The 27866-nt window shown below is 55.7% G+C and overlaps 1 protein-coding gene across 2 annotated transcripts in view; it reads right to left on the minus strand.

Moving 5' to 3' along the window:
* epb41l4b (erythrocyte membrane protein band 4.1 like 4B) overlaps window positions 1–27866 on the minus strand; it is a 506687-nt gene that overhangs the window by 290755 nt on the left and 188066 nt on the right. For both annotated transcript variants that reach the window (XM_038797675.1, XM_038797674.1), the window contains exons 3-6: window positions 27673–27715; window positions 27397–27475; window positions 10424–10468; window positions 9831–9883 (exon numbers count right to left, since the gene is read on the minus strand). In XM_038797675.1, the coding sequence (XP_038653603.1) occupies window positions 9831–9883; window positions 10424–10468; window positions 27397–27475; window positions 27673–27715 (220 nt within the window). The remainder of the gene's footprint in view (window positions 1–9830; window positions 9884–10423; window positions 10469–27396; window positions 27476–27672; window positions 27716–27866) is intronic.

A 27866-nucleotide genomic window follows, 5' to 3' on the forward strand; every position in this document is an offset into this window, starting at 1 on the left:
CAGACTGAACTTCTACAGAAGGTTTTCTGTGGAAGGTGATTTAAATTAGCTGGTGGCCAATTTTGATAATTTTATTTAAAATTAGGGTGTTTCATTCAGCAAACATGACTAAAGAGTTGCCTTCAACGGAACTTGATTTGAAATGCAATCCTGAGGTCCACGAAGGGATTTAAATTGAAAACACCTGCCCATGCTGATTACTTGTGTCCACACAGCTGACAGATGAGAAAAGTGGTTGACATAATGTTCACGTCAGACACGGATACTGAAACCTAGTTGCAAGACAGGCAGGGAAGAGAACAAATTAAGCAATCTTAGCGCTTTTAACAGTGTCACCAGCAGGGAAATCATTACTATCCAGCAGTGCAAGATACAGATTATGTGCGACATTCATTCCTGATCAGGTGTATTTTTAATAATGATTAAGAAAACACCCTGTTAGAAAAGAAAACACATTCTAGATTTCCTTTGGACACCTGCATTCTTGACCTGTGGTATTCTGTTGGGTCCATGGGTGAACTGGGTAAGGGGATATTAATACTGATCTAACACTCAAATTTTCTGGAGTTATTTTCTGGCAGATAGCAAAAGGGTAGCAGGGTAGCATGGTGGTTAGCATAAATGCTTCACAGCTCCAGGGTCCCAGGTTCGATTCCCGGCTGGGTCACTGTCTGTGTGGAGTCTGCACGTCCTCCCCCTGTGTGCGTGGGTTTCCTCCGGGTGCTCCGGTTTCCTCCCACAGTCCAAAGATGTGCGGGTTAGGTGGATTGGCCATGCTAAATTGCCCGTAGTGTCCTAATAGAAGTAAGGTTAAGGGGGGGGTTGTTGGGTTACGGGTATAGGGTGGATACGTGGGTTTGAGTAGGGTGATCATGGCTCGGCACAACATTGAGGGCCGAAGGGCCTGTTCTGTGCTGTACTGTTCTATGTTCTATGTTCTAAAAGTACACACTCTAACATGGGCTGGGCACAAAGTACACTTTCCATTACACTATACTTTTGTTTTGTGCAGGAAAAGCAAGGCTGGAGGACGTTTGTGGAGGTGAAGCTGCATCAGAGGTGTGGTGATATAAGAACATAAGAACTAGGAGCAGGAGTAGGCCATCTGGCCCCTCGAGCCTGCTCCACCATTCAATGAGATCATGGCTGATCTTTTGTGGACTCAGCTCCACTTTCCAGCCCGAACACCATAACCCTTAATCCCTTTATTCTTCAAAAAACTATCCATCTCAATCTGAAAAACATTTAATGAAGGAGCCTCAACTGCTTCACTGGGCAAGGAATTCCATAGATTCACAACCCTTTGGGTGAAGATGTTCCTCCTAAACTCAGTCTTAAATCTACTTCCCTTTATTTTGAGGCTATGCCCCCTAGTTCTGCTTTCACCCGCCAGTGGAAACAACCTGTCCGCATCTATCCTATCTATTCCCTTCATAATTTTATATGTTTCTATAAGATCCCCCTCATCCTTCTAAATTCCAACGAGTACAGTCTCAGTCTACTCAACCTCTCCTCGTAATCCAACCCTGTTTAGCACAGGGCTAATTCGCTGGCTTTGAAAGCAGACCAAGCAGGCCAGCAGCACGGTTCAATTCCCGTAACAGCCTCCCCGAACAGGCGCCGGAATGTGGCGACTAGGGGCTTTTCACAGTAACTTCATTTGAAGCCTACTCGTGACAATAAGCGATTTTCATTTCATTTCATTTTCATTTTCAACCCCTTCAACTCTGGGATTAACCTAGTGAATCTCCTCTGCACACCCTCCAGCGCCAGTACGTCCTTTCTCAGGTAAGGAGACCAAAACTGAACACAATACTGCAGGTGTGGCCTCACCTGGAGCATTGCAGCATAACTTCCCTAGTCTTAAACTCCATCCCTCTGGCAATGAGGGACAAAATTTCATTTGCCTTCTTAATCACCTGTTGCACCTGTAAACCAACTTTTTGCGACTCATGCACTAGCACACCCAGGTCTCTCTGCACAGCAGCATGTTTTAATATTTTATAATTTAAATAATAATCCCTTTTGCTGTTATTTCTACCAAAATGGATAACCTCACATTTGTCAACATTGTATTCCATCTGCCAGACCCTAGCCCATTCACTTAACCTATCCAAATCCCTCTGCAGACTTCCGGTATCTTCTGCACTTTTTGCTTCACCACTCATCGTAGTGTCGTCTGCAAACTTGGACACATTGCACTTGGTCCCCAACTCCAAATCATCTATGTAAATTGTGAACAATTGTGGGCCCAACACTGATCCCTGAGGGACATCACTAGCTACTGATTGCCAACCAGAGAAACACCCATTAATCCCCACTCTTTGCTTTCTATTAATTAACCAATCCTCTATCCATGTACTACTTTACCCTTAATGCCATGAATCTTTATCTTATGCAGCAACCTTTTGTGTGGCACTTTGTCAAAGGCTTTCTGGAAATCCAGATATACCACATCCATTGGTTCCCCATTATCTACTGTACTGGTAATGTCCTCAAAAAATTCCACTAAATTAGTTAGGCACGACCTGCCCTTTATGAACCCATGCTGCATCTGCCCAATGGAACAATTTCCATCCAGATGCCTCGCTATTTCTTTCTTGATGACAGATTCCAGCATCTTCCCTACTACCGAAGTTAAGCTCACTGGCCTATAATTACCCACTTTATGCCTACCTCCTTTTTTAAACAATGGTGTCACGTTTGCCAATTTCCAATCGGCCGGGACCACCCCAGAGTCTAGTGACTTTTGGTAAATTATCACTAGTGCATTTGCAATTTCCCTGGCCATCGCTTTTAGCACTCTGGGATGCATTCCATCAGGGCCAGGAGACTTGTCTACCTTTAGCCCCATTAGCTCGTCCATCACTACCTCCTTAGTGATAACAATCATCTCAAGGTCCTCACCTGTCATAGCCTCATTTCTATCGGTCACTGGAATGTTATTTGTGTCTTCCACTGTAAAGACCGGCCCAAAAAAACCTGTTCAGTTCCTCAGCCATTTCCTCATCTCCCATTATTAAATCTTCCTTCTCATTCTCTAAAGGACCAATATTTACCTTAGCCACTCTTTTTTGTTTTATATATCTGTAGAAACACTTACTATATGTTTTTATATTCTGAGCAAGTTTACTCTCATAATCTATCTTACTCTTCTTTATAGCTTTTTTAGTAGCTTTCTGTTGCCCCCTAAAGATTTCCCAGTCCTCTCGTCTCCCGCTAATCTTTGCCACTGTGTATGCTTTTTTCTTCAATTTGATACTCTCCCTTATTTCCTTAGATATCCACGGTCGATTTTCCCTCTTTCTATCGTCCTTCCTTTTTGTTGGTATAAACCTTTGCTGAGCACTGTGAAAAATCGCTTGGAAAGTTCTCCACTGTTCCTCAACTGTTTCACCATAAAGTCTTTGCTCCCAGTCTACCTCAGCTAGCTCTTCTTTCATCCCATTGTAATATCCTTTGTTTAAGCACAAAACACTAGTGTTTAATTTTATCTTCTCACCCTCCATCTGTATTTTAAATTCCACCATATTGTGATCACTCCTTCCGAGAGGATCCCCAACTATGAGATCATTAATCAATCCTGTCTCATTACACAGGATCAGATCAAGGACCGCTTGTTCCCTCATAGGTTCCATTACATACTGTTCTAGGAAACTATCGCGGATACATTCTATAAACTCCTCCTCAAGGTTGCCTTGACCGACCTGGTTAAACCAATTGACATGTAGATTAAAATCCCCCATGATAATTGCTGTACCATTTCTACATGCATCAGTTATTTCTTTGTTTATTGCTTGCCCCACCATAATGTTACTATTTGGTGGCCTATAGAATACTCCTATCAGTGACGTTTTCGCCTTACAATTCCTGATTTCCACCCAAATGGATTCAACCTTATCCTCCATAGCACCAATGTCATCCCTTACTATTGCCCGATGTCATCCTTAAATAACATAGCTACACCACCTCCCTTACCATCCACTCTGTCCCTCCAAATAGTTTGATACCCTCGGATATTTAACTCCCAGTCTTGACCATCCTTTAACCATGTTTCAGTAATGGCCACTAAATCAGTCATTCACAATGATATGCATCACTGTAAATACACAAGGGGTTAATGTAAATACACTGGGACTAAATAAACACTAGAGGGAGCACCAGAGACATCATGACACACAGACATTCAACCAATAGATCAGTAAGATAGACCAATGGGCAGTCAAGACACCCAGAGGTGACACTACCCATATAAAAGGACAGGGCACACATGCTCTTTCTCTTGCCATAGGCGACACTCAGACAGGGGCAGATCAGGGAAGCATCACACCCACTGCATGGATTAGAGCAGACCGGTTAGTTAGATTGTGTTACTATAGTTAGATTAGCAGGAGAGTCGAACCCAAGTAGGAGAATTGTTAACTGTTCAATAAATGTGTTAAATCTATCTCCAAGTCTGAACCTTCCTTTGTCAGAGTTTACATCAAGGAAGCAGCTTATGCTATGTGAAGAAGCATAACACAATATAACAGATATCCCAGATAACACATAACACAGATTCCCGGCTGGGTCACTGTCTGTGCGGAGTCTGCACGTCCTCCCCGTGTGTGCGTGGGTTTCCTCCGGGTGCTCTGGTTTCCTCCCACAGTCCAAAGATGTGCGGGTTAGGTGGATTGGCTATGCTAAATTGCCCTTAGTGTCCTAAAAGGTAAGGTTAAGGGGTGGGGGTTGTTGGGTTACGGGTATAGGGTGGATATTTGGGTTTGAATAGGGTGATCATGGCTCGGCACAACATCGAGGGCCGAATGGTCTGTTCTGTGCTGTACTGTTCTACGTTCTACAAGAGGCACAGGCATTTATCCACTGGGAACAAACTCCTAACCCACAATTGCATACTGGGAAAAGTGCCTTTGCTTTATTTGCCAGAGGAATAGTGCCAGACACCACTTGAAAAAAGTAGAGGAAAAACACATTCACACCTTGTTGAAATAGGAGACATTCTTCTCACTATTCACACCCAGTTACTGCAGAATAGTCTTGTTTGTTCCTTTTCTTACTATCAGTGCATCATCTGTGTGCATCATCTTACACTGTTTCATTCATTCCTTTTGATGAGAGTCACTTCCAAACTTCACAACTTCAAGGAATCCACAGTTTCAGTGAAATCCCTCGTGATTCTTACCATTACACTTCCTCGCAATACCTCTCTATGATTTGAAATCATCAATTCTAAATCATGATATCTCCTAGTTGTTATCACAGAGCACTAGTAGTGTAGTGTGTGGCTACTGAGTCCAATGATAGGTGAGCCAATCAAACAAACCTCTCGGTCTTGGTTAAGCTTAAGGTTTTTTGTGACTGCATCCATCCAGGTCGTGGTTAGTATTCTCTCTCACCCTTAACCTATGTCTTGAGAAATGAAGAAGTGAGACACTCAGCATCGAATACCCAGCATCTGTCTTTCTCCGCTCATGGTCAGTGTTCACAGGGCTGTCACAGTTCAGTCTTTGGTCGATGTGAGCCCCAACATACTGATTGTGGACAACTCAGTGATAGTGATGCTGTTGAAGATCGAAGCAGGTGGTTGGCCTTTGTCCTGTTGAAAATAGCAACTACTTGGAATTTACATGGTGTGAATGGTCCCTGCCAAGCCTGGATATTGTTGAGCACCACTAAGTGAATCTGAATGGAGTTGCATGCCGTGGAATCAGCAGAAATCAGAGTGATGTCCCAAAGCTATGATTGTTGGTCTCCTTTTACCACTTTGAATAGTAAAAGGGAAATTACTTTAAGAAGAAGACAACCTTAGTTCAGTACATTTGAAAGGTGTGGCGCTATTGTTACAATGTCAGTCATAGCAATTTCACTAAACAATTCTCATGTTTTTTCTTACCATTTACAGGATGAAAGTTTCTCTGGCTAGACCAGCATTCGCTGTCCATCTCCAATTGCTCTCGAAAAGGTAGCGGTGAGCTGCATTTTTGAACTGCTGCAATCCGTACGGTGTAGGAACACCCACTGCGCTGTTTGGGAGGGAGTTCCAGGATTTTAACCAAGCGACAATGAAGGAACGGCGATATATTTCCAAGTTAGGAAGGTGAGTGACTTGGAGAGGAACTTCCAGGTAATGGTGTGCCAATATGTCAGCTGATCCGTCTTTCTAGATAGAGTGATCGTGGGTTTGAAAGGCGCTGCCTAAGAAGCTTTGGTGAGTTCCTGCAGTGTATCCTGTAGATGGTGTACAGTTTGCCATGGTGCGTCAGTGGTGGAGGGAGTGTTTATTGAAGGGATGCCAATCAAGCAGGCTGTTTTGTTCTGGATGGTGTCAAGCTTGAGTGTTGGTGGAGCTGAGCTCCTTCAGGCAATTGGAGAGTATTCTGTCGCACTCCTGACTTGTGCCTTGGAGATGGTGGACAGGTTTTGGGAAGTCAGGAGGCGAGTTGCTCGCCACACGATTCCTAGCCTCTGACCTGCTTTTGTAGCCACATGGCTACAACTAGTAACATGGCTAGTCCAGTTCAGCATCTGGTCATTTGTAACCCCGCAGGATGTTGATAGTGGGGGATTCAGCGATGATAATGCCATTGAATGTCAAGGGACAATGGTTAAGATTCTCGCATGTTGGAAATGATCATTGCCTGGCACTTATGTGGTATTACTATTATTTGCCACTTGTCAGCACAAGCCTGGATATTGTCCAGGTCTTGCTGCATTTGGACATGGACTGCTTTAGTATCCGTAGAGTTGCAAAGGCTGCTGAACATTGTGCAGTCCCCACTTCTGACCACATGAAGGAAGGAAGGTCATTGATGGAGCAGCTGAAGATGGTTGGTTCCAGGACACTACCCTGAGGAACACCTGCAGTGATGTGCTGGAACTGTGATGATTGACCTCTAACAACCACAACCATCTTCGTTTGTGCCAGGTACGACTCCAATCAGCAGAGACACATCTCCCCCCCCCCCCCCCCCCCCCCCCCCTCCCAGGCGTGCACACTTGCCGATTCGCATTTACTCCAGTTTTGCAACAGCTCATTGATGCCACACTAGGTCAAATGCTGCCTTGATGTCAAGGGCAGTCACTCTCACCTCACCTCTGGAATTCAGCTCTTTTGTCGATGTATGAACCAAGGCTGTAATGAGGTCAGGGACTAAGTGACCCTGGGAGAACACAAACTCAGCGTCCGTGTGCAGGTTATTGCAAAGTAACTGTTGCTTGATGGCATTGTTGATTACCCTTTCCATCGCTTTACTGGTGATCAAGAATAGACTGATGGGGCAGTAACTGTCCGAATTGGATTTGTCCTGCTTTTTGTGTACAGGACATACCTGGGAAATCTTCCACATTGCTGGGTAGATGCCAGTGTTGTTGTTGTTCTGGAACAGCTTGGCCAAGGGAGCAGCAGGTTCTGCAGCACAAATCTTCATTACTATTGTCAGAATATTGTCAGGGCTCATTGCAGTATCCAGTGTCTTCATCAGTTTCTCGAAATCATGATGAGTGAATCGACTGACACCTTTGTTGCTGGGGACCTCCGAAGGAGGTCACGGTGGATCAACCACTCAGCACTACTTTAAAAAAAATAAATTTAGAGTACCCAACTCATTTTTTTCCAATGAAGGGGCAATTCAGCGTGGCCAATCCATCTACCCTGCACATCTTTGGGTTGTGGGGGTGAAACCCACGCAAACACAGGGAGAATGCGCAAACTCCATATGGACAGTGACCCAGAGCTGGGATCGAACCTGGGACCTTGGCGCCGTGAGGTAGCAGTGCTAACCACTGCGCCACTGTGCTGCCCCCATCCACTCAGCACTACTGGCTGAGGATTGTTGCAAAGGATTCAGCCTTTTTTTTGCACTGATGTGCTGGGCTCCTTCATCATTGAGGATGGAGATTTTGTGGAGCCTCCTCCTCCAGTGAGTTGTTTAATTGTCCACCACCATTCATGACTCGAGGTGGCAGGACTACAGAGCTTAGATCTGATCAATTGGTTGTGGATTTGCTTAGCTCTGTCTATAACTTGCTGCTTATCCTGTCGTAGCTTCATCACATTGACACCTCATTTTTAGGTATGCCTGTTGTTGCTCCTGACATACCCGTCTGCACTCTTCTTGAACCAGGGTTGATTCTCTGGCTTGGTGGGAATGGTAGAGTGTGGGATCTGTCGAGCCATAAGCTTACAGATTGTGGTTGAGTAGTTGCTGCTGACAGCCCACAGCGCCTCGTGGTTCCCCAGTCTTGATTTACTCGACTTGTTCATAGTCTGTCCCATTTAGCACGGTGGTAGTGCCACACAACACGATGGAAGGTATCCTCAATGTGAAGAGGGGTCTTTGTCTCCACAAAAACAAGACTGCTCTGTGGCCACTCCTATTGGTGCTGTCATGGTCAGATATATCTGAGGCAGGAAAAGTTTCCTTGCCCATTTGACCTAATGCCATGAGAGTTCACGGTATCCAGAGTCGATGTTTTGGACCCAAGAGGGTAGCTCCCTCGTGACTGTATACCACTGTGCCTTCACCTTTGCTGGATCTGTCCTGCTAGTGGAAGAGAACATACCCGGGGCAGTGATAGTGTTGTCCGGGACATTATCTGTAATGTTGATCCTGTTAATGGAAGGATTTTCTTTTGAGGAGAGGTTGAGTAGATTCGGCGTGTAATCACTGGAGTTTAGAAGAATGAGTGGTGACCTTATTGAGACATATAGGATTCTCAGGCGGCTTTATAGGGTAGATGCTGAGCGGATGTTTCCTCTTGTGGGAGAGCCTAGGACCAGGGGCGTAATCAAAGAGTTAGGGTCGCCCATTTCAGACAGAGATGAGGGATTGCTTCTTTGAGGGTAATAAATCTGTGGAATTCTTTACCACAGAGAGCTGGAGAGGCTGGATTGTTAAGTATGTTCAAGGTTGAGATGGACAGATTTGTAATCAGTAAGGGAATCAAGAGTGATGTGATACGGTGGGAAAGTGGAGTTGAGGATTACATCAGATCAACCATGATTTCATTGAATGGCAGAGCAGCCTCGATGGGTGGAGAGGCCTACTTAAGACCATAAGATATAGGAGCAGAGTTAGGCCGTTTGGCCCATGTTCTCCTACGTCTTATGGCTTCATGGCTTGCTTCCGTAAGATGACTGTATCAGTTGCTTGACTAGTCTGTGAGGCAGCACTCCCAATTTTGGCACAAGCTCCCGGACAACAAGGACTTTGCAAGGTGGACAGAGCTGGGTTTGCCTTTGTCGTTTCCAGTGATTGGTATTGAAATTAAACCTAAAGGAGAACTTTCTGAATTATAACTCCTCAGCAACTGAATCAATTAATCACTGTGGAAATAAAACATACCTTATGTTCTCTAGGTTTGGAGCACATGTCATGTGGCAAAAGCCAAATTAGCTGTAAAAAGATTGTTGTTGGATGACTACCAATTGCGGTGTTTAGTGGGTAAGAAACTTCATATGTTGGAATGAATGTTAATACAGTTCTGTGCCTTGTTCTAAACAGCTGACCTTTTCATTTTATGTGCATTATATAATGGGATTAAATTGGATTAGATACCTCAGGCATGAGTTAGACATCGTAAAATGCAAATCCCAAATAATTAGGTGACTTTAGCCATGAATTTCCTAATATTTTTTATGCTTTTAGACTCTGAATCAGGCAGCAGTTTCAATGCTCCAAAGCAATTATAGTAAGGCTGCGAAAGAATGTATTTTGAATGAACGAGACCAAAAGAGGATTATGGCAAAAAACAAACCTGACAAAAAACATCAGACAATTAACATCTCAAAGAGCTTCACTGAAACTATCAAGAGGAGATTCTTCATTTACCTTGAAGGCAATAAGCAGCTAGCTCTACATCAGTATCATAAGGACATTTTAATCTGCAAAAAACATTAATATACAGTGAGTTAGAGCATAATTGGAATTCATTATGTAGGTGAATTGCATCACAGATTCTTCACTTGTTCCAAGATCAAATTATATTGAAGATTTTCTCCAATCAATACATTTTTTCAGTAAAGCATGTGAGCAGGCAAATTAAGATATTCACCAATTTAGTTCAGTGGAATTAAATATGTTCAGATATTTTGATATACTTTTACTTGCAACAACCATTACAAAATGGCTAGCTAAATCCAAACTGTACAGGAATCAGAGGAATCGCACAAAAAGGTATTAAATATTTTTGAAAGACTAACATCTTTTGCAGAAAGTTTGATGCAAAATACATAGTTGCCGAACATCAATTTTTAAAAATTAGAAATTTAACGTACCCAATTCTGTTTTTTCCCAATTAAGGGGCAATTTAGCGTGGCCAATTCACCTACCGTGCACATCTTTTTGGGTTGTGGGGCTGAGACCCACGCAGACATGGGGAGAATGTGCAGACTCCACACGGACAGTAACTAACATCAACTTACTTGCCACAAAGAATATCTTGTCTGAGCTGCAACACAAAAAGATATCTGAAAAAAAATAGTGGCCAGTTAGAGGCAATTAATCTTTACACTACTACCACTCTAAGAAAATACTCTTGCATATGCATGTTACATGTAAATGAGACAAACTTGAAAACAATAACTCAGGGTTATGAGAGAAAATTACATACATCACATCAAATGTGTAGAGGTTTAACCCGAGACAATATTAAGTTAGATGTAAAACAAATGGTTGAAATATGAAATATAAACAGAAAATTCTGGAAACCACGGGTCTAACTTTACTGACTGACTTGCGGTGTATTCCCAGTAATTTATATCATTACTGCAGATTATACCAAGCAGCATGTTAGAACATAATAGATACGTGGGAGTAATTACAAGGCAGAATCAAACCAAGGGGTTTGCAACAACAAAGCTCAAGCAATTTATAGCCTGTCTGAATGCAATGGTGAAGCTGGAGACTTCAAACCACCATAAGGCTCATTTTGATTTAAAAAGCAAACTATGATCTTTAAGAGATAACTTTATTTAGTCCTTTGGTGGTACAGAACTTGGAACATTGCTGAAAAGAGAAACGTGTTGCTGAACTTTTCACTACTCATCAGGATAAACACAAAAAATTTCAAACAACTGCAGCAATTTACAGGAGCAAAGGAATGCTGATTCGTTAGCAAGTAGGCTCTGATTTACTGATGCGTTGCCATGGAGAAAACAATGTGAATCTCTAGGCTCCCCATGCTTCTGGAAATTCAAAAGAGGTGCAAGGCTGAAACACTTACCTTTTTGTTTGCAGAGAACAGGTCCCTGCGCGTGAATGTATGTCGTTTATGGCAAGCGTAAATGAGCCACATTACTCGCAATTGATTATTTTAGATTGCTTGTTAATGCAGCTCTAAGCCGAGTCAGGATTATTCCACAAAGGTGTCCAGTTATGGAATCATATTCAACAGTAGACGTTTTGCTTTGGGTTTTGCAAGCACACTACACTCTGTCTATTATGACCATCCAAAGGAACATGATGTTTGATTCGATCAGCCAGTCCTCCAGTCCTTGGGACATATGCCCTCCATACTTGGCATCATATTGGCATGGAAATTCATACATGGTGTTGCTCAGTTGTGTGCTAGGCAAAATGCTTTGTTGGACTGACAGTAGCATCCTATTAGTGAAAAATACTATTTTAATAGCAACATGAAACACCTGCTTAACCTCATGTTTAGATTTTTGAGATACTTTGCTTTTCCAGGTAATTTGAGGCAGATGGGCAACTTGTCAGGTCCGAAAGTGATGGCCTTTGGCCCATTTGCAAGGTTAGGCGAAACACAGTGAACAATGATCTGATCAGGATAGCCATTGTCTGAAAATATAGCTTTGATTCGCTCTATTTCTGCGTCGAGCTTGCAAGGTGAGCAAATGGCTTGCCCTCTATTTTTAATTTTGGACCTGAAAAGTGCCCAGGTTACCTATATAGGGGTTATCATTGCACTCATTAAGATAAGAGTGCAGGGAACAGAGGTGAGAGAATATGATGAGTTGTGATGGAAATTGAATTTGCGGACACCAAGAAGCTGTTTCGTGCAAGAGGCTTGTGGAGAAATACAATAGATTATATGGTGAGAATTTTTTAAAAATTGCTGTTGGGTTGGCAGTAGGGTTTTAAGAATTTTAAATGAGACAGTTTAAACATTGTGAGAGTTGCATTCCTATGAACTAAAATTATATTAAAGCTAGGGAGGGAAATAGGACACGTTTAAAATCTTACACTATTTTATAAGTTTATAGGTCAGACTGGGCAAAGTCACCTGGCAAGGAGATCAAAGAGCAAATTCTCAGCTGGTCTGGCAGCATCTGTAGGGAGAGAAAAGAGCTAATGTTTGAGTCCAGATGACCATTTGTCAAAAGCAAAGGGTTTTGACAAAATGGTCATCTGGACTCGAAATGTTAGCTCTTTTCTCTCCCTACAGATGCTGCCAGACCTGCTGAGATTTTCCAGCATTTACTCTTTGGTTTCCGCTTCCAGCATCCGCAGTAATTTTCTTTTATTGCAGGGAGATCAAATCAATTTACCCAAAATTTGGTACTCAATGTGATATCTGGCCCCGACTCACAAATCCCTGAACTGCAAACGATCCGAATAGTGTTTGGAAATATCTTAATCTAGTGAAAGGCCAATAATCGCAGTTCTCACCCATTGATGGTGTGATTCGCAGGTCATAAACACAGATGGTGAAGAAAAAGCTAATAGACGGTTCTTCTTATCTTGGGTAAATGTATATTGTAGTTACAGCGCAAAGAGAGGTGCATTGTGGCCCGACTCGTATTATAAATGAGCTGAATGTGTCTGGGACTGAGTACCAAACATAGATAGCACTTTATAGCCGCCTATATTCTCGGGCGGGTGGGGGAGGCACCTCACTCTGAAGGCCCCCTCAGAGTTGGCGCGCCCTTTCCCTAGGGCCTGAGCACCCCCCTCTTCCTCCTTCCCCCCCCCCCCCTCCTGCCCCCTCCATCATCTCAGCCGTAATTCCAGGCAGAGTGCTGCAATACTGTTGCTGGCTACTACAGAACTGTGTCAGGCAGGGTTGGAGAGCTGTTGGCCAATCTGATAGGCTAACAGATTGCACAGGTGGGATCTCCTTCTCAGGTCAGATGGAAGTCCCATCCACAGCTAATCAACGCTCAGTGATTGTTAATTGGCAGTGGGAGTTCGCGAGACGGTAGCTACACGTTAGGCACTGCCCCTCGGGATCTTACCCAATATCGAAGCTTTGCATCCATCACAAAAACATTTTTTAGATCATGCATGTATAATTATGATATTATAGATCTTAAGGGCACATTTGTGTTTCAAGCCTTTATATTGAGTTTAAAAGTCTATTTCAAAATGGAAGTATGGACTGTCAACCTGACACCTTCCAGTGTTACTCAAAACTTGTCAGACTCACTTCGAGAGCTGCCTACAAGAGTTATTAAAATCGCAAAGACCCATCCAGGGATGTCCACTGAATTCAAAAAGTGTGAAAAACCCTCTTCCTTTGGAGTAATAGGCAGCAGGAAGGGTTAGACTTCTTTGTCTGGTGGAACAATAGTGAAATTAACAGGGCAGTCATTTTGTTTTTGCCTGTGATAAAGACAGGCTGAAACAGCCACTTGGGTGTGCAGAACACTGGGAAGAACTCAGAGAAACAACTTCAGAATGGTTCTCGGACAAGGGAGGAAAAAGAGAAAGATATTAAGATGTCAATTCGTACTCAGCCAAAAAAAGTCCCGCAATCTGTGGTACCATTACCGCAGAACTAGTGGGGAATAGGAAGTCTCTCTCTCTCTCTCAAAGAAAAACACTGACCTGCTCAGTCCATCTGAAATGGCAAACCTCTCACTTGTCAATTGCAAAGGCCATCTCAGATATGAAACAAAATCTCAAGTTTCAACCCCTTCACTTTGGAAGTAAGTAACTCGGGCAACAGGCCCGAAACAAAATCTCAGAGAAATCTAATCTTTTTATCTTCATCTGCTTTCAATCTTCGTATCTATAAAATTCTAGTTAACAACTTTATCACTTTTATCTAAGAATAACTTTCAACGGTAGTTTCTACGATAAACTAATGTTTAGCTTGTTTCAGATTAAAGCTTGTCCACCCACACACCATTATTTAGCTCATGGAAACATCTTTCATGCGATTGGGTTCCTACGGAAGTGTGAGTTACCAAATTACTGCCAATTCACAAAATTCCCTCAATAGAAGCAATTGATATTTTTTCAATTGATCTCAGGATGGACTGGTAGCAATTAGATGTTGAAATCTTAAGGGAAAATTCACCAGAATTAAACTAGGGCTTAAACTGAGCACAGGGGGCTTAAACCTACCATGAATTTATCAGAATAAAGGTTAATCTAACTCGAGATCGAGGATCTAATTGGACAGATGGTTAAATTATTTCATCTGGTTCAGGAATCCAGAAAAGGGCACATAATATTAAAACAATAGCTAGAATATTTCACAGTGAAAGCAGGAGCATGAGGGAGGAAGGGGTAAGTGTGAGGGAGGGGATGGGATGACAGCAATGGGGTGAGCTGGGAAGCATGGGGGGAAAGTGTGGGGGGAAAGTGTGGGGGGAAAGTGTGAAGGGGAAAACCTGGTGGTGGCAAGGGGGGTAGGGGAGAAGCGCAGGGTGGGAGGGAAGCATTGGGGTTGAGCAGCGAGGGAGTCGAGCAGCGAGGGAGTCGAGCAGCGAGGGAGTCGAGCAGCGAGGGAGTCGAGCAGCGAGGGAGTCGAGCAGCGAGGGAGTCGAGCAGCGAGGGAGTCGAGCAGCGAGGGAGTCGAGCAGCGAGGGAGTCGAGCAGCGAGGGAGTCGAGCAGCGAGGGAGTCGAGCAGCGAGGGAGTCGAGCAGCGAGGGAGTCGAGCAGCGAGGGAGTCGAGCAGCGAGGGAGTCGAGCAGCGAGGGAGTCGAGCAGCGAGGGAGTCGAGCAGCGAGGGAGTCGAGCAGCGAGGGAGTCGAGCAGCGAGGGAGTCGAGCAGCGAGGGAGTCGAGCAGCGAGGGAGTCGAGCAGCGAGGGAGTCGAGCAGCGAGGGAGTCGAGCAGCGAGGGAGTCGAGCAGCGAGGGAGTCGGGCAGCGAGGGAGTCGAGCAGCAAGGGAGTCGAGCAGCAAGGGAGTCGAGCAGCAAGGGAGTCGAGCAGCAAGGGAGTCGAGCAGCAAGGGAGTCGAGCAGCAAGGGAGTCGAGCAGCAAGGGAGTCGAGCAGCAAGGGAGTCGAGCAGCAAGGGGGGGGAAAAGGTGAGAAGCGAGCAGGGTGAGGAGGGTGATGTGTGCTTTGGGGAATCGCGAGGAGGGGAGAGAGCAAAGAGGGGCGAGAGCGAGGAGGGGCGAGAGCGAGGAGGGGCGAGCGAGGAGGGGCGAGAGCGAGGAGGGGCGAGAGCGAGGAGGGGCGAGAGCGAGGAGGGGCGAGAGCGAGGAGGGGCGAGAGCGAGGAGGGGCGAGAGCGAGGAGGGGCGAGAGCGAGGAGGGGCGAGAGCGAGGAGGGGCGAGAGCGAGGAGGGGCGAGAGCGAGGAGGGGCGAGAGCGAGGAGGGGCGAGAGCGAGGAGGGGCGAGAGCGAGGGGGGCGAGAGCGAGGAGGGGCGAGAGCGAGGAGGGGCGAGAGCGAGGAGGGGCGAGAGCGAGGAGGGGCGAGAGCGAGGAGGGGCGAGAGCGAGGAGGGGCGAGAGCGAGGAGGGGCGAGAGCGAGGAGGGGCGAGAGCGAGGAGGGGCGAGAGCGAGGAGGGGCGAGAGCGAGGAGGGGCGAGAGCGAGGAGGGGCGAGAGCGAGGAGGGGGCGAGAGCGAGGAGGGGCGAGAGCGAGGAGGGGCGAGAGCGAGGAGGGGCGAGAGCGAGGAGGGGCGAGAGCGAGGAGGGGCGAGAGCGAGGAGGGGCGAGAGCGAGGAGGGGCGAGAGCGAGGAGGGGCGAGAGCGAGGAGGGGCGAGAGCGAGGAGGGGCGAGAGCGAGGAGGGGCGAGAGCGAGGAGGGGCGAGAGCGAGGAGGGGCGAGAGCGAGGAGGGGAGAGAGCGAGGAGGGGAGAGAGCGAGGAGGGGAGAGAGCGAGGAGGGGCGAGAGCGAGGAGGGGCGAGAGCGAGGAGGGGCGAGAGCGAGGAGGGGAGAGAGCGAGGAGGGGAGAGAGCGAGAAAGGGCGAGAGCGAGGAGGGGCGAGAGCAAAGAGGGGCGAGAGCAAAGAGGGGCAAGAGCGAGGAGGGGCGAGAGCAAAGAAGGGCGAGAGCAAAGAGGGGCGAGAGCAAGGGGGGGCGAGAGCGAGGAGGGACGAGAGCGAGGAGGGACGAGAGCGAGGAGGGGCGAGAGCGAGGAGGGGCGAGAGCAAGGGGGGCGAGAGCGAGGAGGGGCGAGAGCGAGGAGGGGGCGAGAGCGAGGGGGGGCGAGAGCGAGGAGGGGCGAGAGCGAGGAGGGGCGAGAGCAAGGGGGGCGAGAGCGAGGAGGGGCGAGAGCGAGGAGGGGGCGAGAGCGAGGGGGGGCGAGAGCGAGGAGGGGCGAGAGCGAGGAGGGGCGAGAGCGAAGAGGGGCGAGAGCGAAGAGGGCGAGAGCGAAGAGGGGCGAGAGCAAAGGGGGCGAGAGCAAAGAGGGGCGAGAGCAAAGAGGGGCGAGAGCAAAGAGGGGCGAGAGCGAGGAGGGGCGAGAGCGAGGAGGGGCGAGAGCGAGGAGGGGCGAGAGCGAGGAGGGACGAGAGCGAGGAGGGACGAGAGCGAGGAGGGGGCGAGAGCGAGGAGGGACGAGAGCGAGGAGGGACGAGAGCGAGGAGGGGCGAGAGCGAGGAGGGGCAAGAGCAAGGGGGGCGAGAGCGAGGAGGGGCAAGAGCGAGGGGGGGCGAGAGCGAGGGGCGAGAGCGAGGGGGCGAGAGCGAGGGGGGCGAGAGCGAGGGGGGCGAGAGCAAGGGGGCGAGAGCGGGGGGCGAGAGCTAAGGGGGGCGAGAGCGAGGAGGGGCGAGCGAGGAGCGAAGAGGAGGGCGAGAGCGAGGAGGGGCGAGAGCGAGGAGGGCGAGAGCGAGGAGGGGGGCGAGAGCGAGGAGGGGCGAGAGCGAGGAGGGGCGAGAGCGAGGAGGGGCGAGAGCGAGGAGGGGCGAGAGCGAGGAGGGGCGAGAGCGAGGAGGGGGCGAGAGCGAGGAGGGGCGAGAGCGGGAGGGGCGAGAGCGAGGAGGGGCGAGAGCGAGGAGGGGCGAGAGCGAGGAGGGGCGAGAGCGAGGAGGGGCGAGAGCGAGGAGGGGCGAGAGCGAGGAGGGGCGAGAGCGAGGAGGGGCGAGAGCGAGGAGGGGCGAGAGCGAGGAGGGGCGAGAGCGAGGAGGGGCGAGAGCGAGGAGGGGCGAGAGCGAGGAGGGGCGAGAGCGAGGAGGGGCGAGAGCGAGGAGGGGCGAGAGCGAGGAGGGCGAGAGCGAGGAGGGGCGAGAGCGAGGAGGGGCGAGAGCGAGGAGGGGCGAGAGCGAGGAGGGGCGAGAGCGAGGAGGGGCGAGAGCGAGGAGGGGCGAGAGCGAGGAGGGGCGAGAGCGAGGAGGGGCGAGAGCGAGGAGGGGCGAGAGCGAGGAGGGGCGAGAGCGAGGAGGGGAGAGAGCGAGGAGGGGAGAGAGCGAGGAGGGTAGAGAGCGAGGAGGGGCGAGAGCGAGGAGGGGCGAGAGCGAGGAGGGGCGAGAGCGAGGAGGGGAGAGAGCGAGGAGGGGAGAGAGCGAGAAAGGGCGAGAGCGAGGAGGGGCGAGAGCAAAGAGGGGGCGAGAGCAAAGAGGGGCAAGAGCGAGGAGGGGCGAGAGCAAAGAAGGGCGAGAGCAAAGAGGGGCGAGAGCAAGGGGGGCGAGAGCGAGGAGGGACGAGAGCGAGGAGGGACGAGAGCGGGAGGGGCGAGAGCGAGGAGGGGCGAGAGCAAGGGGGGCGAGAGCGAGGAGGGGCGAGAGCGAGGAGGGGGCGAGAGCGAGGGGGGGCGAGAGCGAGGAGGGGCGAGAGCGAGGAGGGGCGAGAGCAAGGGGGGCGAGAGCGAGGAGGGGCGGAGCGAGGAGGGGGCGAGAGCGAGGGGGGGCGAGAGCGAGGAGGGGCGAGAGCGAGGAGGGGCGAGAGCGAAGAGGGGCGAGAGCGAAGAGGGGCGAGAGCGAAGAGGGGCGAGAGCAAAGGGGGCGAGAGCAAAGAGGGGCGAGAGCAAAGAGGGGCGAGAGCAAAGAGGGGCGAGAGCGAGGAGGGGCGAGAGCGAGGAGGGGCGAGAGCGAGGAGGGGCGAGAGCGAGGAGGGACGAGAGCGAGGAGGGACGAGAGCGAGGAGGGGGGCGAGAGCGAGGAGGGACGAGAGCGAGGAGGGACGAGAGCGAGGAGGGGCGAGAGCGAGGAGGGGCAAGAGCAAGGGGGGCGAGAGCGAGGAGGGGCAAGAGCGAGGGGGGGCGAGAGCGAGGGGGGCGAGAGCGAGGGGGGCGAGAGCGAGGGGGGCGAGAGCGAGGGGGGCGAGAGCGAGGGGGGCGAGAGCGAGGGGGGCGAGAGCGAAGAGGGGCGAGAGCGAGGAGGGGCGAGAGCGAGGAGGGGCGAGAGCGAGGAGGGGCGAGAGCGAGGAGGGGCGAGAGCGAGGAGGGGCGAGAGCGAGGGGGGCGAGAGCGAGGGGGGCGAGAGCGAGGGGGGCGAGAGCGAGGGGGGCGAGAGCGAAGAGGGGGCGAGAGCGAGGAGGGGCGAGAGCGAGGAGGGGCGAGAGCGAGGAGGGGCGAGAGCGAGGAGGGGCGAGAGCGAGGAGGGGGCGAGAGCGAGGAGGGGCGAGAGCGAGGGGGGCGAGAGCGAGGGGGGCGAGAGCGAGGAGGGGCGAGAGCAAAGAGGGGCGAGAGCGAGGAGGGGCGAGAGCGAGGAGGGGGCGAGAGCGAGGGGGGCGAGAGCGAGGGGGGCGAGAGCGAGGGGGGCGAGAGCGAGGGGGGGCGAGAGCGAGGGGGGCGAGAGCGAGGGGGGCGAGAGCGAGGGGGGCGAGAGCGAGGGGGGGCGAGAGCGAGGGGGGCGAGAGCGAGGGGGGCGAGGGCGAGGGGGGCGAGAGCGAGGGGGGCGAGAGCGAGGGGGGCGAGAGCGAGGGGGCGGGCGAGGGGGGCGAGAGCGAGGGGGGCGAGAGCGAGGGGGGCGAGAGCGAGGGGGGGCGAGAGCGAGGGGGGCGAGAGGCGAGGGGGGCGAGAGCGAGGGGGGGCGAGAGCGAGGGGGGAGAGCGAGGGGGCGAGAGCGAGGGGGGCGAGAGCGAGGGGGGGGCGAGAGCGAGGGGGGCGAGAGCGAGGGGGGCGAGAGCGAGGGGGGCGAGAGCGAGGGGGGCGAGAGCGATGGGGGCGAGAGCGAGGGGGCGAGAGCAAAGAGGGGCGAGAGCAAAGAGGGGCGAGAGCGAAGAGGGGAGAGAGCAAAGAGGGGCGAGAGCAAAGAGGGGCGAGAGCAAAGGGGGCGAGAGCAAAGAGGGGCGAGAGCAAAGAGGGGCAAGAGCGAGGAGGGGCGAGAGCAAGGGGGGCGAGAGCGAGGAGGGGCGAGAGCGAGGAGGGGGCGAGAGCGAGGGGGGGCGAGAGCGAGGAGGGGCGAGAGCGAGGAGGGGCGAGAGCAAGGGGGGCGAGAGCGAGGAGGGGCGAGAGCGAGGAGGGGGCGAGAGCGAGGGGGGGCGAGAGAGAGGAGGGGCGAGAGCGAGGAGGGGCGAGAGCGAAGAGGGGCGAGAGCGAAGAGGGGCGAGAGCGAAGAGGGGCGAGAGCAAAGGGGGCGAGAGCAAGAGGGGCGAGAGCAAAGAGGGGCGAGAGCAAAGAGGGGCGAGAGCGAGGAGGGGCGAGAGCGAGGAGGGGCGAGAGCGAGGAGGGGCGAGAGCGAGGAGGGGCGAGAGCGAGGAGGGACGAGAGCGAGGAGGGGGCGAGAGCGAGGAGGGACGAGAGCGAGGAGGGACGAGAGCGAGGAGGGGCGAGAGCGAGGAGGGGCAAGAGCAAGGGGGGCGAGAGCGAGGAGGGGCAAGAGCGAGGAGGGGCGAGAGCGAGGGGGGCGAGAGCGAGGGGGGCGAGAGCGAGGGGGGCGAGAGCGAGGGGGGCGAGAGCGAGGGGGGCGAGAGCGAGGGGGGGCGAGAGCGAAGAGGGGCGAGAGCGAGGAGGGGCGAGAGCGAGGAGGGGCGAGAGCGAGGAGGGGCGAGAGCGAGGAGGGGCGAGAGCGAGGGGGGCGAGAGCGAGGGGGGGCGAGAGCGAGGGGGGGCGAGAGCGAGGGGGGCGAGAGCGAAGAGGGGCGAGAGCGAGGAGGGGCGAGAGCGAGGAGGGGCGAGAGCGAGGAGGGGCGAGAGCGAGGAGGGGCGAGAGCGAGGAGGGGCGAGAGCGAGGAGGGGCGAGAGCGAGGGGGGCGAGAGCGAGGGGGCGAGAACGAGGAGGGGCGAGAGCAAAGAGGGGCGAGAGCGAGGAGGGGCGAGAGCGAGGAGGGGGCGAGAGCGAGGAGGGGCGAGCGAGGAGGGGCGAGAGCGAGGAGGGGAGAGAGCGAGGGGGGCGAGAGCGAGGGGGGCGAGAGCGAGGGGGGCGAGAGCGAGGAGGGGCGAGAGCGAGGAGGGGCGAGAGCGAGGAGGGGCGAGAGCGAGGGGGGCGAGAGCGAAGAGGGGCGAGAGCGAAGAGGGGCGAGAGCGAAGAGGGGCGAGAGCGAAGAGGGGCGAGAGCGAAGAGGGGCGAGAGCAAAGAGGGGCGAGAGCAAAGAGGGGGCGAGAGCAAAGAGGGGCGAGAGCAAAGAGGGGCGAGAGCAAAGGGGGGGCGAGAGCAAAGGGGGCGAGAGCAAAGGGGGCGAGAGCAAAGAGGGGCGAGAGCGAGGAGGGGCAAGAGCGAGGAGGGGGCGAGGGGGGCGAGAGCGAGGGGGTGAGAGCGAGGAGGGGCGAGAGCGAGGAGGGGCGAGAGCGAGGGGGGGCGAGAGCAAAGAGGGGCGAGAGCGAAGAGGGGGCGAGAGCGAGGGGGGGCGAGAACGAGGAGGGACGAGAGCGAGGAGGGGAGAGAGAGCGAGGAGGGGCGAGAGCGAGGAGGGGCGAGAGCAAGGAGGGGCGAGAGCGAGGAGGGGCGAGAGCGAGGAGGGGCGAGAGCAAAGAGGGGCGAGAGCGAGGAGGGGCGAGAGCGAGGAGGGGCGAGAGCGAGGGGGGCGAGAGCGAGGGGGCGAGAGCGAGGGGGGCGAGAGCGAGGGGGGCGAGAGCGAGGGGGGCGAGAGCGAGGGGGCGAGAGCGAGGGGGCGAGAGCGAGGGGGCGAGAGCGAGGGGGGGCGAGAGCGAGGGGGGCGAGAGCGAGGGGGGCGAGAGCAAAGAGGGGCGAGAGCAAAGAGGGGGCGAGAGCAAAGAGGGGCGAGAGCAAAGAGGGGCGAGAGCAAAGAGGGGCGAGAGCAAAGAGGGGCGAGAGCAAAGAGGGGCGAGAGCAAAGGGGGCGAGAGCAAAGAGGGGCGAGAGGGAGGAGGGGAGAGAGCGAGGAGGGGAGAGAGCGAGGAGGGCGAGAGCAAAGAGGGGCAAGAGCGAGGAGGGGGCGAGAGCGAAGAGGGGCGAGAGCGAGGGGGGCGAGAACGAGGAGGGGCAAGAGCGAGGAGGGGCAAGAGCGAGGAGGGGCGAGAGCGAGGGGGGGCGAGAGCGAGGGGGGGCGAGAGCGAGGAGGGGCGAGAGCGAGGAGGGGCGAGAGCGAGGAGGGGGCGAGAGCGAGGAGGGGCGAGAGCGAGGAGGGGCGAGAGCGAAGAGGGGCGAGAGCGAAGAGGGGCGAGAGCGAGGGGGGGCAAGAGGGGAGAGAGCAAAGAGGGGCGAGAGCAAAGAGGGGCGAGAGCAAAGAGGGGCGAGAGCAAAGAGGGGGCGAGAGCAAGAGGGGCGAGAGCAAAGAGGGGCGAGAGCAAAGAGGGGCGAGAGCAAAGAGGGGCGAGAGCAAGAGGGGGCGAGAGCAAAGAGGGGCGAGAGCAAAGAGGGGCGAGAGCAAAGAGGGGCGAGAGCAAAGAGGGGCGAGAGCGAGGAGGGGCGAGAGCAAAGAGGGGCGAGAGCGAGGAGGGGCGAGAGCAAAGAGGGGCGAGAGCGAGGGGGGCGAGAGCAAGGGGGGCGAGAGCAAAGAGGGGCGAGAGCAAAGAGGGGCGAGAGCGAGGAGGGGGCGAGAGCGAGGAGGGGCGAGAGCAAGGGGGCGAGAGCGAGGGGGCGAGAGCGAGGAGGGGCAAGAGCGAGGGGAGGGGCGAGCGAGGGGGCGAGAGCGAGCGAGGGGGCGAGAGCGAGCGAGGAGGGGCGAGAGCGAGGGGGGGCGAGAGCGAGGGGGGCGAGAGCGAGGGGGGCGAGAGCGAGGGGGGGCGAGAGCGAGGGGGGCGAGAGCGAGGGGGGGCGAGAGCGAGGGGGGCGAGAGCGAGGGGGGCGAGAGCGAGGGGGGCGAGAGCGAGGGGGGCGAGAGCGAGGGGGGCGAGAGCGAGGGGGGCGAGAGCGAGGGGGGCGAGAGCGAGGGGGGCGAGAGCGAGGGGGGCGAGAGCGAGGGGGGGGCGAGAGCGAGGGGGCGAGAGCGAGGGGGGCGAGAGCGAGGGGGGCGAGAGCGAGGAGGGGGGCGAGAGCGAGGGGGGCGAGAGCAAAGGAGGGGCGAGAGCGAAGGGGGGCGAGAGCGAGGAGGGGCGAGAGCGAGGAGGGGAGAGAGAGCGAGGAGGGGCGAGAGCGAGGAGGGGCGAGAGCGAGGAGGGTGTGAGTGCGAGGAGGGGCGAGAGCGAGGAGGGGCGAGAACGAGGGGGGCGAGAGCGAGGGGGGGCGAGAGCGAGGGGGACGAGAGCGAGGGGGGCGAGAGCGAGGGGGGCGAGAGCGAGGGGGGCGAGAGCAAAGAGGGGCGAGAGCGAGGAGGGGCGAGAGCGAGGAGGGGCGAGAGCGAGGAGGGGCGAGAGCGAGGGGGGCGAGAGCGAGGGGGGCGAGAGCAAGAGGGGCAAGAGCAAAGAGGGGCGAGAGCAAAGGGGGCGAGAGCGAGGAGGGGCGAGAGCGAGGGGGGCGAGAGCGAGGGGGGCGAGAGCGAAGAGGGGGGAGAGCAAAGAGGGGGGAGAGCAAAGAGGGGGGAGAGCAAAGAGGGGCGAGAGCAAAGAGGGGCGAGAGCAAAGAGGGGCGAGAGCAAAGAGGGGCGAGAGCAAAGAGGGGGCGAGAGCAAAGAGGGGCGAGAGCAAAGAGGGGCGAGAGCAAAGAGGGGGCGAGAGCGAGGGGGGCGAGAGCGAGGAGGGGCGAGAGCGAGGGGGGGGAGAGCGAGGGGGGGGGAGAGCGAGGAGGGGCGAGAGCAAAGAGGGGCAAGAGTGAGGAGGGGCAAGAGCGAGGAGGGGGCGAGGGGGGCGAGAGCGAGGGGGCGAGAGCGAGGAAGGGAGAGAGCGAGGAGGGGCGAGAGCGAGGGGGCGAGAGCGAAGAGGGGCGAGAGCGAGGGGGGGCGAGAACGAGGAGGGGCAAGAGCGAGGAGGGGCAAGAGCGAGGAGGGGCGAGAGCGAGGAGGGGCGAGAGCGAGGAGGGGCAAGAGCGAGGGGGGGGGAGAGCGAGGGGGGGCGAGAGCGATGAGGGGCGAGAGCGAGGGGGGCGAGAGCGAGGGGGGGCGAGAGCGAGGAGGGGGGCGAGAGCGAGGGGGGCCAAGAGCGAGGAGGGGGCGAGGGGGGCGAGAGCGAGGGGGCGAGAGCGAGGAGGGGAGAGAGCGAGGAGGGGCAAGAGCGAGGGGGGCGAGAGCGAGGAGGGGGCGAGGGGGGCGAGAGCGAGGGGGCGAGAGCGAGGAGGGGAGAGAGCGAGGAGGGGCGAGAGCGAGGGGGGCGAGAGCGAGGAGGGGCAAGAGCGAGGAGGGGGCGAGAGCGAGGGGGCCGAGAGCAAAGAGGGGCGAGAGCAAAGAGGGGCGAGAGCGAGGAGGGTCGAGAGCGAGGGGGGTGAGAGCGAGGGGGGCGAGAGCGAGGGGGGCCAGAGCGGGGGGGCCAGAGCGAGGGGGGCCAGAGCGAGGGGGGCCAGAGCGAGGGGGGCCAGAGCGAGGGGGCCAGAGCGAGGGGGGCCAGAGCGAGGGGGGCCAGAGCGAGGGGGGCCAGAGCGAGGGGGGCCAGAGCGAGGGGGGCCAGAGCGAGGGGGGCCAGAGCGAGGGGGGCCAGAGCGAGGGGGGCCAGAGCGGAGGGGGGCCAGAGCTAGGGGGGCCAGAGCGAGGGGGGGCCAGAGCGAGGGGGGCCAGAGCGAGGGGGGCCAGAGCGAGGGGGGCCAGAGCGAGGGGGGCCAGAGCGAGGGGGGCCAGAGCGAGGGGGGCCAGAGCGAGGGGGGGCCAGAGCGAGGGGGGCCAGAGCGAGGGGGGCCAGAGCGAGGGGGGCCAGAGCGAGGGGGGCCAGAGCGAGGGGGGGCCAGAGCGAGGGGGGGCCAGAGCGAGGAGGGGCGAGAGCGAGGAGGGGAGAGAGCGAGGGGGGGTGAGAGCAAAGAGGGGCGAGAGCAAAGAGGGGCGAGAGCAAAGAGGGGCGAGAGCAAGGAGGGGCGAGAGCGAGGAGGGGCGAGAGCAAAGAGTGGCGAGAGCAAGGAGGGGCGAGAGCGAGGGGGGGCGAGAGCAAAGAGGGGCGAGAGCAAAGAGGGGCGAGAGCAAAGAGGGGTGAGAGCGAGGAGGGGCAAGAGCGAGGGGGGCCAGAGCGAGGGGGGCCAGAGCGAGGGGGGCCAGAGCGAGGGGGGCCAGAGCGAGGGGGGCCAGAGCGAGGGGGGCCAGAGCGAGGGGGGCCAGAGCGAGGGGGGCCAGAGCAAGGGGGGCCAGAGCAAGGGGGGCCAAAGCGAGGGGGGCCAGAGCGAGGGGGGCCAGAGCGAGGGGGGCCAGAGCGAGGGGGGCCAGAGCGAGGGGGGCCAGAGCGAGGGGGGCCAGAGCGAGGGGGGCCAGAGCGAGGGGGGCCAGAGCGAGGGGGGCCAGAGCGAGGAGGGGCGAGAGCGAGGAGGGGCGAGAGCGAGGAGGGGCGAGAGCGAGGAGGGGCGAGAGCGAGGAGGGGCGAGAGCAAAGAGGGGCGAGAGCGAGGAGGGGCGAGAGCGAGGAGGGGCGAGAGCAAAGAGGGGCGAGAGCAAAGAGGGGCGAGAGCAAAGAGGGGCGAGAGCAAAGAGGGGCGAGAGCAAAGAGGGGCGAGAGCAAAGAGGGGCGAGAGCAAAGAGGGGCGAGAGCAAAGAGGGGCGAGAGCAAAGAGGGGCGAGAGCAAAGAGGGGCGAGAGCAAAGAGGGGCGAGAGCGAGGAGGGGCGAGCGAGAGGAGGGGCGAGAGCGAGGAGGGGCGAGAGCGAGGAGGGGCGAGAGCGAGGAGGGGAGAGAGCAAGGGGGGCGAGAGCTAGGGGGGGCGAGAGCGAGGAGGGGCGAGAGTGAGGGGGGGCGAGAGCGAGGAGGGGCGAGAGCGAGGAGGGGCGAGAGCAAAGAGGGGCGAGAGCAAAGAGGGGCGAGAGCAAGAGGGGCGAGAGCAAAGAGGGGCGAGAGCAAAGAGGGGCGAGAGCGAGGAGGGGCGAGAGCGAGGAGGGGCGAGAGGCGAGGAGGAGGGGCGAGAGCGAGGAGGGGCGAGAGCGAGGAGGGGAGAGAGCAAGGGGGGCGAGAGCGAGGGGGGCGAGAGCGAGGAGGGGCCGAGAGCGAGGGGGGGCGAGAGCGAGGAGGGGGCGAGAGCGAGGAGGGGCGAGAGCGAGGAGGGGCGAGAGCGAGGAGGGGAGAGAGCGAGGAGGGGAGAGAGCGAGGGGGGCGAGAGCGAGGGGGGGCGAGAGCGAGGGGGGGGGGAGAGCGAGGAGGGGCGAGAGCGAGGAGGGGCGAGAGCGAGGAGGGGCGAGAGCGAGGAGGGGAGAGAGCGAGGGGGGCGAGAGCGAGGGGGGGCGAGAGCGAGGGGGCGAGAGCGAGGAGGGGCGAGAGCGAGGAGGGGCGAGAGCGAGGAGGGGCGAGAGCGAGGGGGGGCGAGAGCGAGGGGGGGCGAGAGCGAGGGGGGGCGAGAGCGAGGAGGGGCGAGAGCGAGGAGGGGCGAGAGCAAAGAGGGGCGAGAGCGAGGAGGGGAGAGCGCGAGGAGGGGCAAGAGCGAGGAGGGGAGAGAGCGAGGAGGGGAGAGAGCGAGGGGGGCGAGAGCGAGGGGGGCGAGAGCGAGGGGGGGCGAGAGAGAGGGGGGCGAGAGCGAGGAGGGGCGAGAGCGAGGAGGGGCAAGAGCGAGGAGGGGAGAGAGCGAGGGGGGCGAGAGCGAGGGGGGCGAGAGCGAGGGGGGGCGAGAGCGAGGGGGGGCGAGAGCGAGGGGGGGCGAGAGCGAGGAGGGACGAGAGCGAGGAGGGACGAGAGCGAGGAGGGACGAGAGCGAGAAGGGACGAGAGCGAGGAGGGACGAGAGCGAGGAGGGACGAGAGCGAGAAGGGACGAGAGCGAGAAGGGACGAGAGCGAGGAGGGACGAGAGCGAGGAGGGACGAGAGCGAGGAGGGACGAGATCGAGGAGGGGAAAGAGCAAGGAAGGGGATGGTGTTCGATAGGAAGACGTTCAAGGGGAGGCGTGAAAGGAAGGGGTGTGATGAACTGCGTGAGGGGACATGAACCGAGGGGGCAGGAGCATGAGGGGATGGGACCAGGGTGGGAGATCGCGGGGTGAGTGTTCGCGGGCCGGGCAGTCGCAGGACGGGAGGGTGCGTGAGAGGGGCCTGTGAGGACGAACATGCGAGGGTGGATATGTGACGGTGGACATGTGAGGGGAGGATGCATAAGGGAGGGATGCGTGAGGGAGGGATGCGTGAGGGAGGGATGCGTGAGGGAGGGATGCGTGAGGGAGGGATGCGTGAGGGAGGGATGCGTGAGGGAGGGATGCGTGAGGGAGGGATGCGTGAGGGAGGGATGCGTGAGGGAGGGATGCGTGAGGAAGGGATGCGTGAGGGGAGGATGTGGAAACAGAAAAACCTGCCAATTGTCACCAAGAGTATGGGAGAGATTGGAAGGAAATGTTGCCAGGAGCCACGGAGCGAGCCCAACAGAGACTGGAAATAGCATTTGCAACATGGAGCAACAAAAAGAATGGAGACAGACTGATATTGAGTGAGGGGGAGTGGATTTTTTTTAATGTGTTTCATTTTGGTATTGAAAGTTAACTGATAGTGAAGTGGAAAATGTTGTTTCTGGATCCATTAACAGGCAGAAATTGAAATCTCAGTCTATCTCAATATAAAATGGGTATGACAGCCACGTGGTTATGGACCTGAATGAACAATCTAGAGGTGGTCAGGTTAAATTCCACAATGACAAATTGGGTAATTGAATTCATTAAATTTAGTAATTGATGAGCAGGCAGCCGAGAAAGTGAAATCTGCTGGAATGTGGTCAGAACCCTGACAAATTCCTCAATTATGTTCAAGAGAAAGAACCTGCCCATTTGCCTAGTCTGCTGTCCTGTGACTCTAGTCTCGCTGCATGGAGTTGACCCTTAATGCCCTCACAGCCACTATGAATGTGCATAAAATGCAACCTTCCCAGCATTGCTCACTCCCCCAGAACTAGCACATTTTGAAAAAGGTCAAATTTGCAGTTTGCATTCCTACACCATACAGTCCTACCTTGTAAACTCTTCCCGAAGGTTGTTTGGTTCCGAGGAATAGAATTTTATTCTGAAGTGGAAACAGTAAGGAGGTCCAACTGAGAAAAATAGATTTATATATTAAATATTTCCATATCAGAAATGATTTTGTCAAATTTTTCAAATGTGCATCGCAAAACAATTTATCTTGTAAATATAATACAGCATGTTTATATTTTAATAAAACATTGAGATCAATCCCAGTATTAAAAGGTAATCTGAAACACATTACTACAAGTTAATCATGTGTACTTACTTTTCACTTGTTTCTTGATGGGTTTTGTGGCGTCTAACCAGTGCTGTTTAAATAAAAAGACAAGTTATTATGAATACCATTAACAAGCCAGTATATGCGTAGTTCTTTTAATTGTGATTTCTCCTAAATTAGGATCAAAAACAAAACTTGCTTTGCTAAAATTAGGGTAAATAATGAACTCTATCAAGGGTACC

Source organism: Scyliorhinus canicula, chromosome 5, assembly GCF_902713615.1.
Source record: "Scyliorhinus canicula chromosome 5, sScyCan1.1, whole genome shotgun sequence".
In the NCBI taxonomy this organism is placed as follows: domain Eukaryota; kingdom Metazoa; phylum Chordata; class Chondrichthyes; order Carcharhiniformes; family Scyliorhinidae; genus Scyliorhinus; species Scyliorhinus canicula.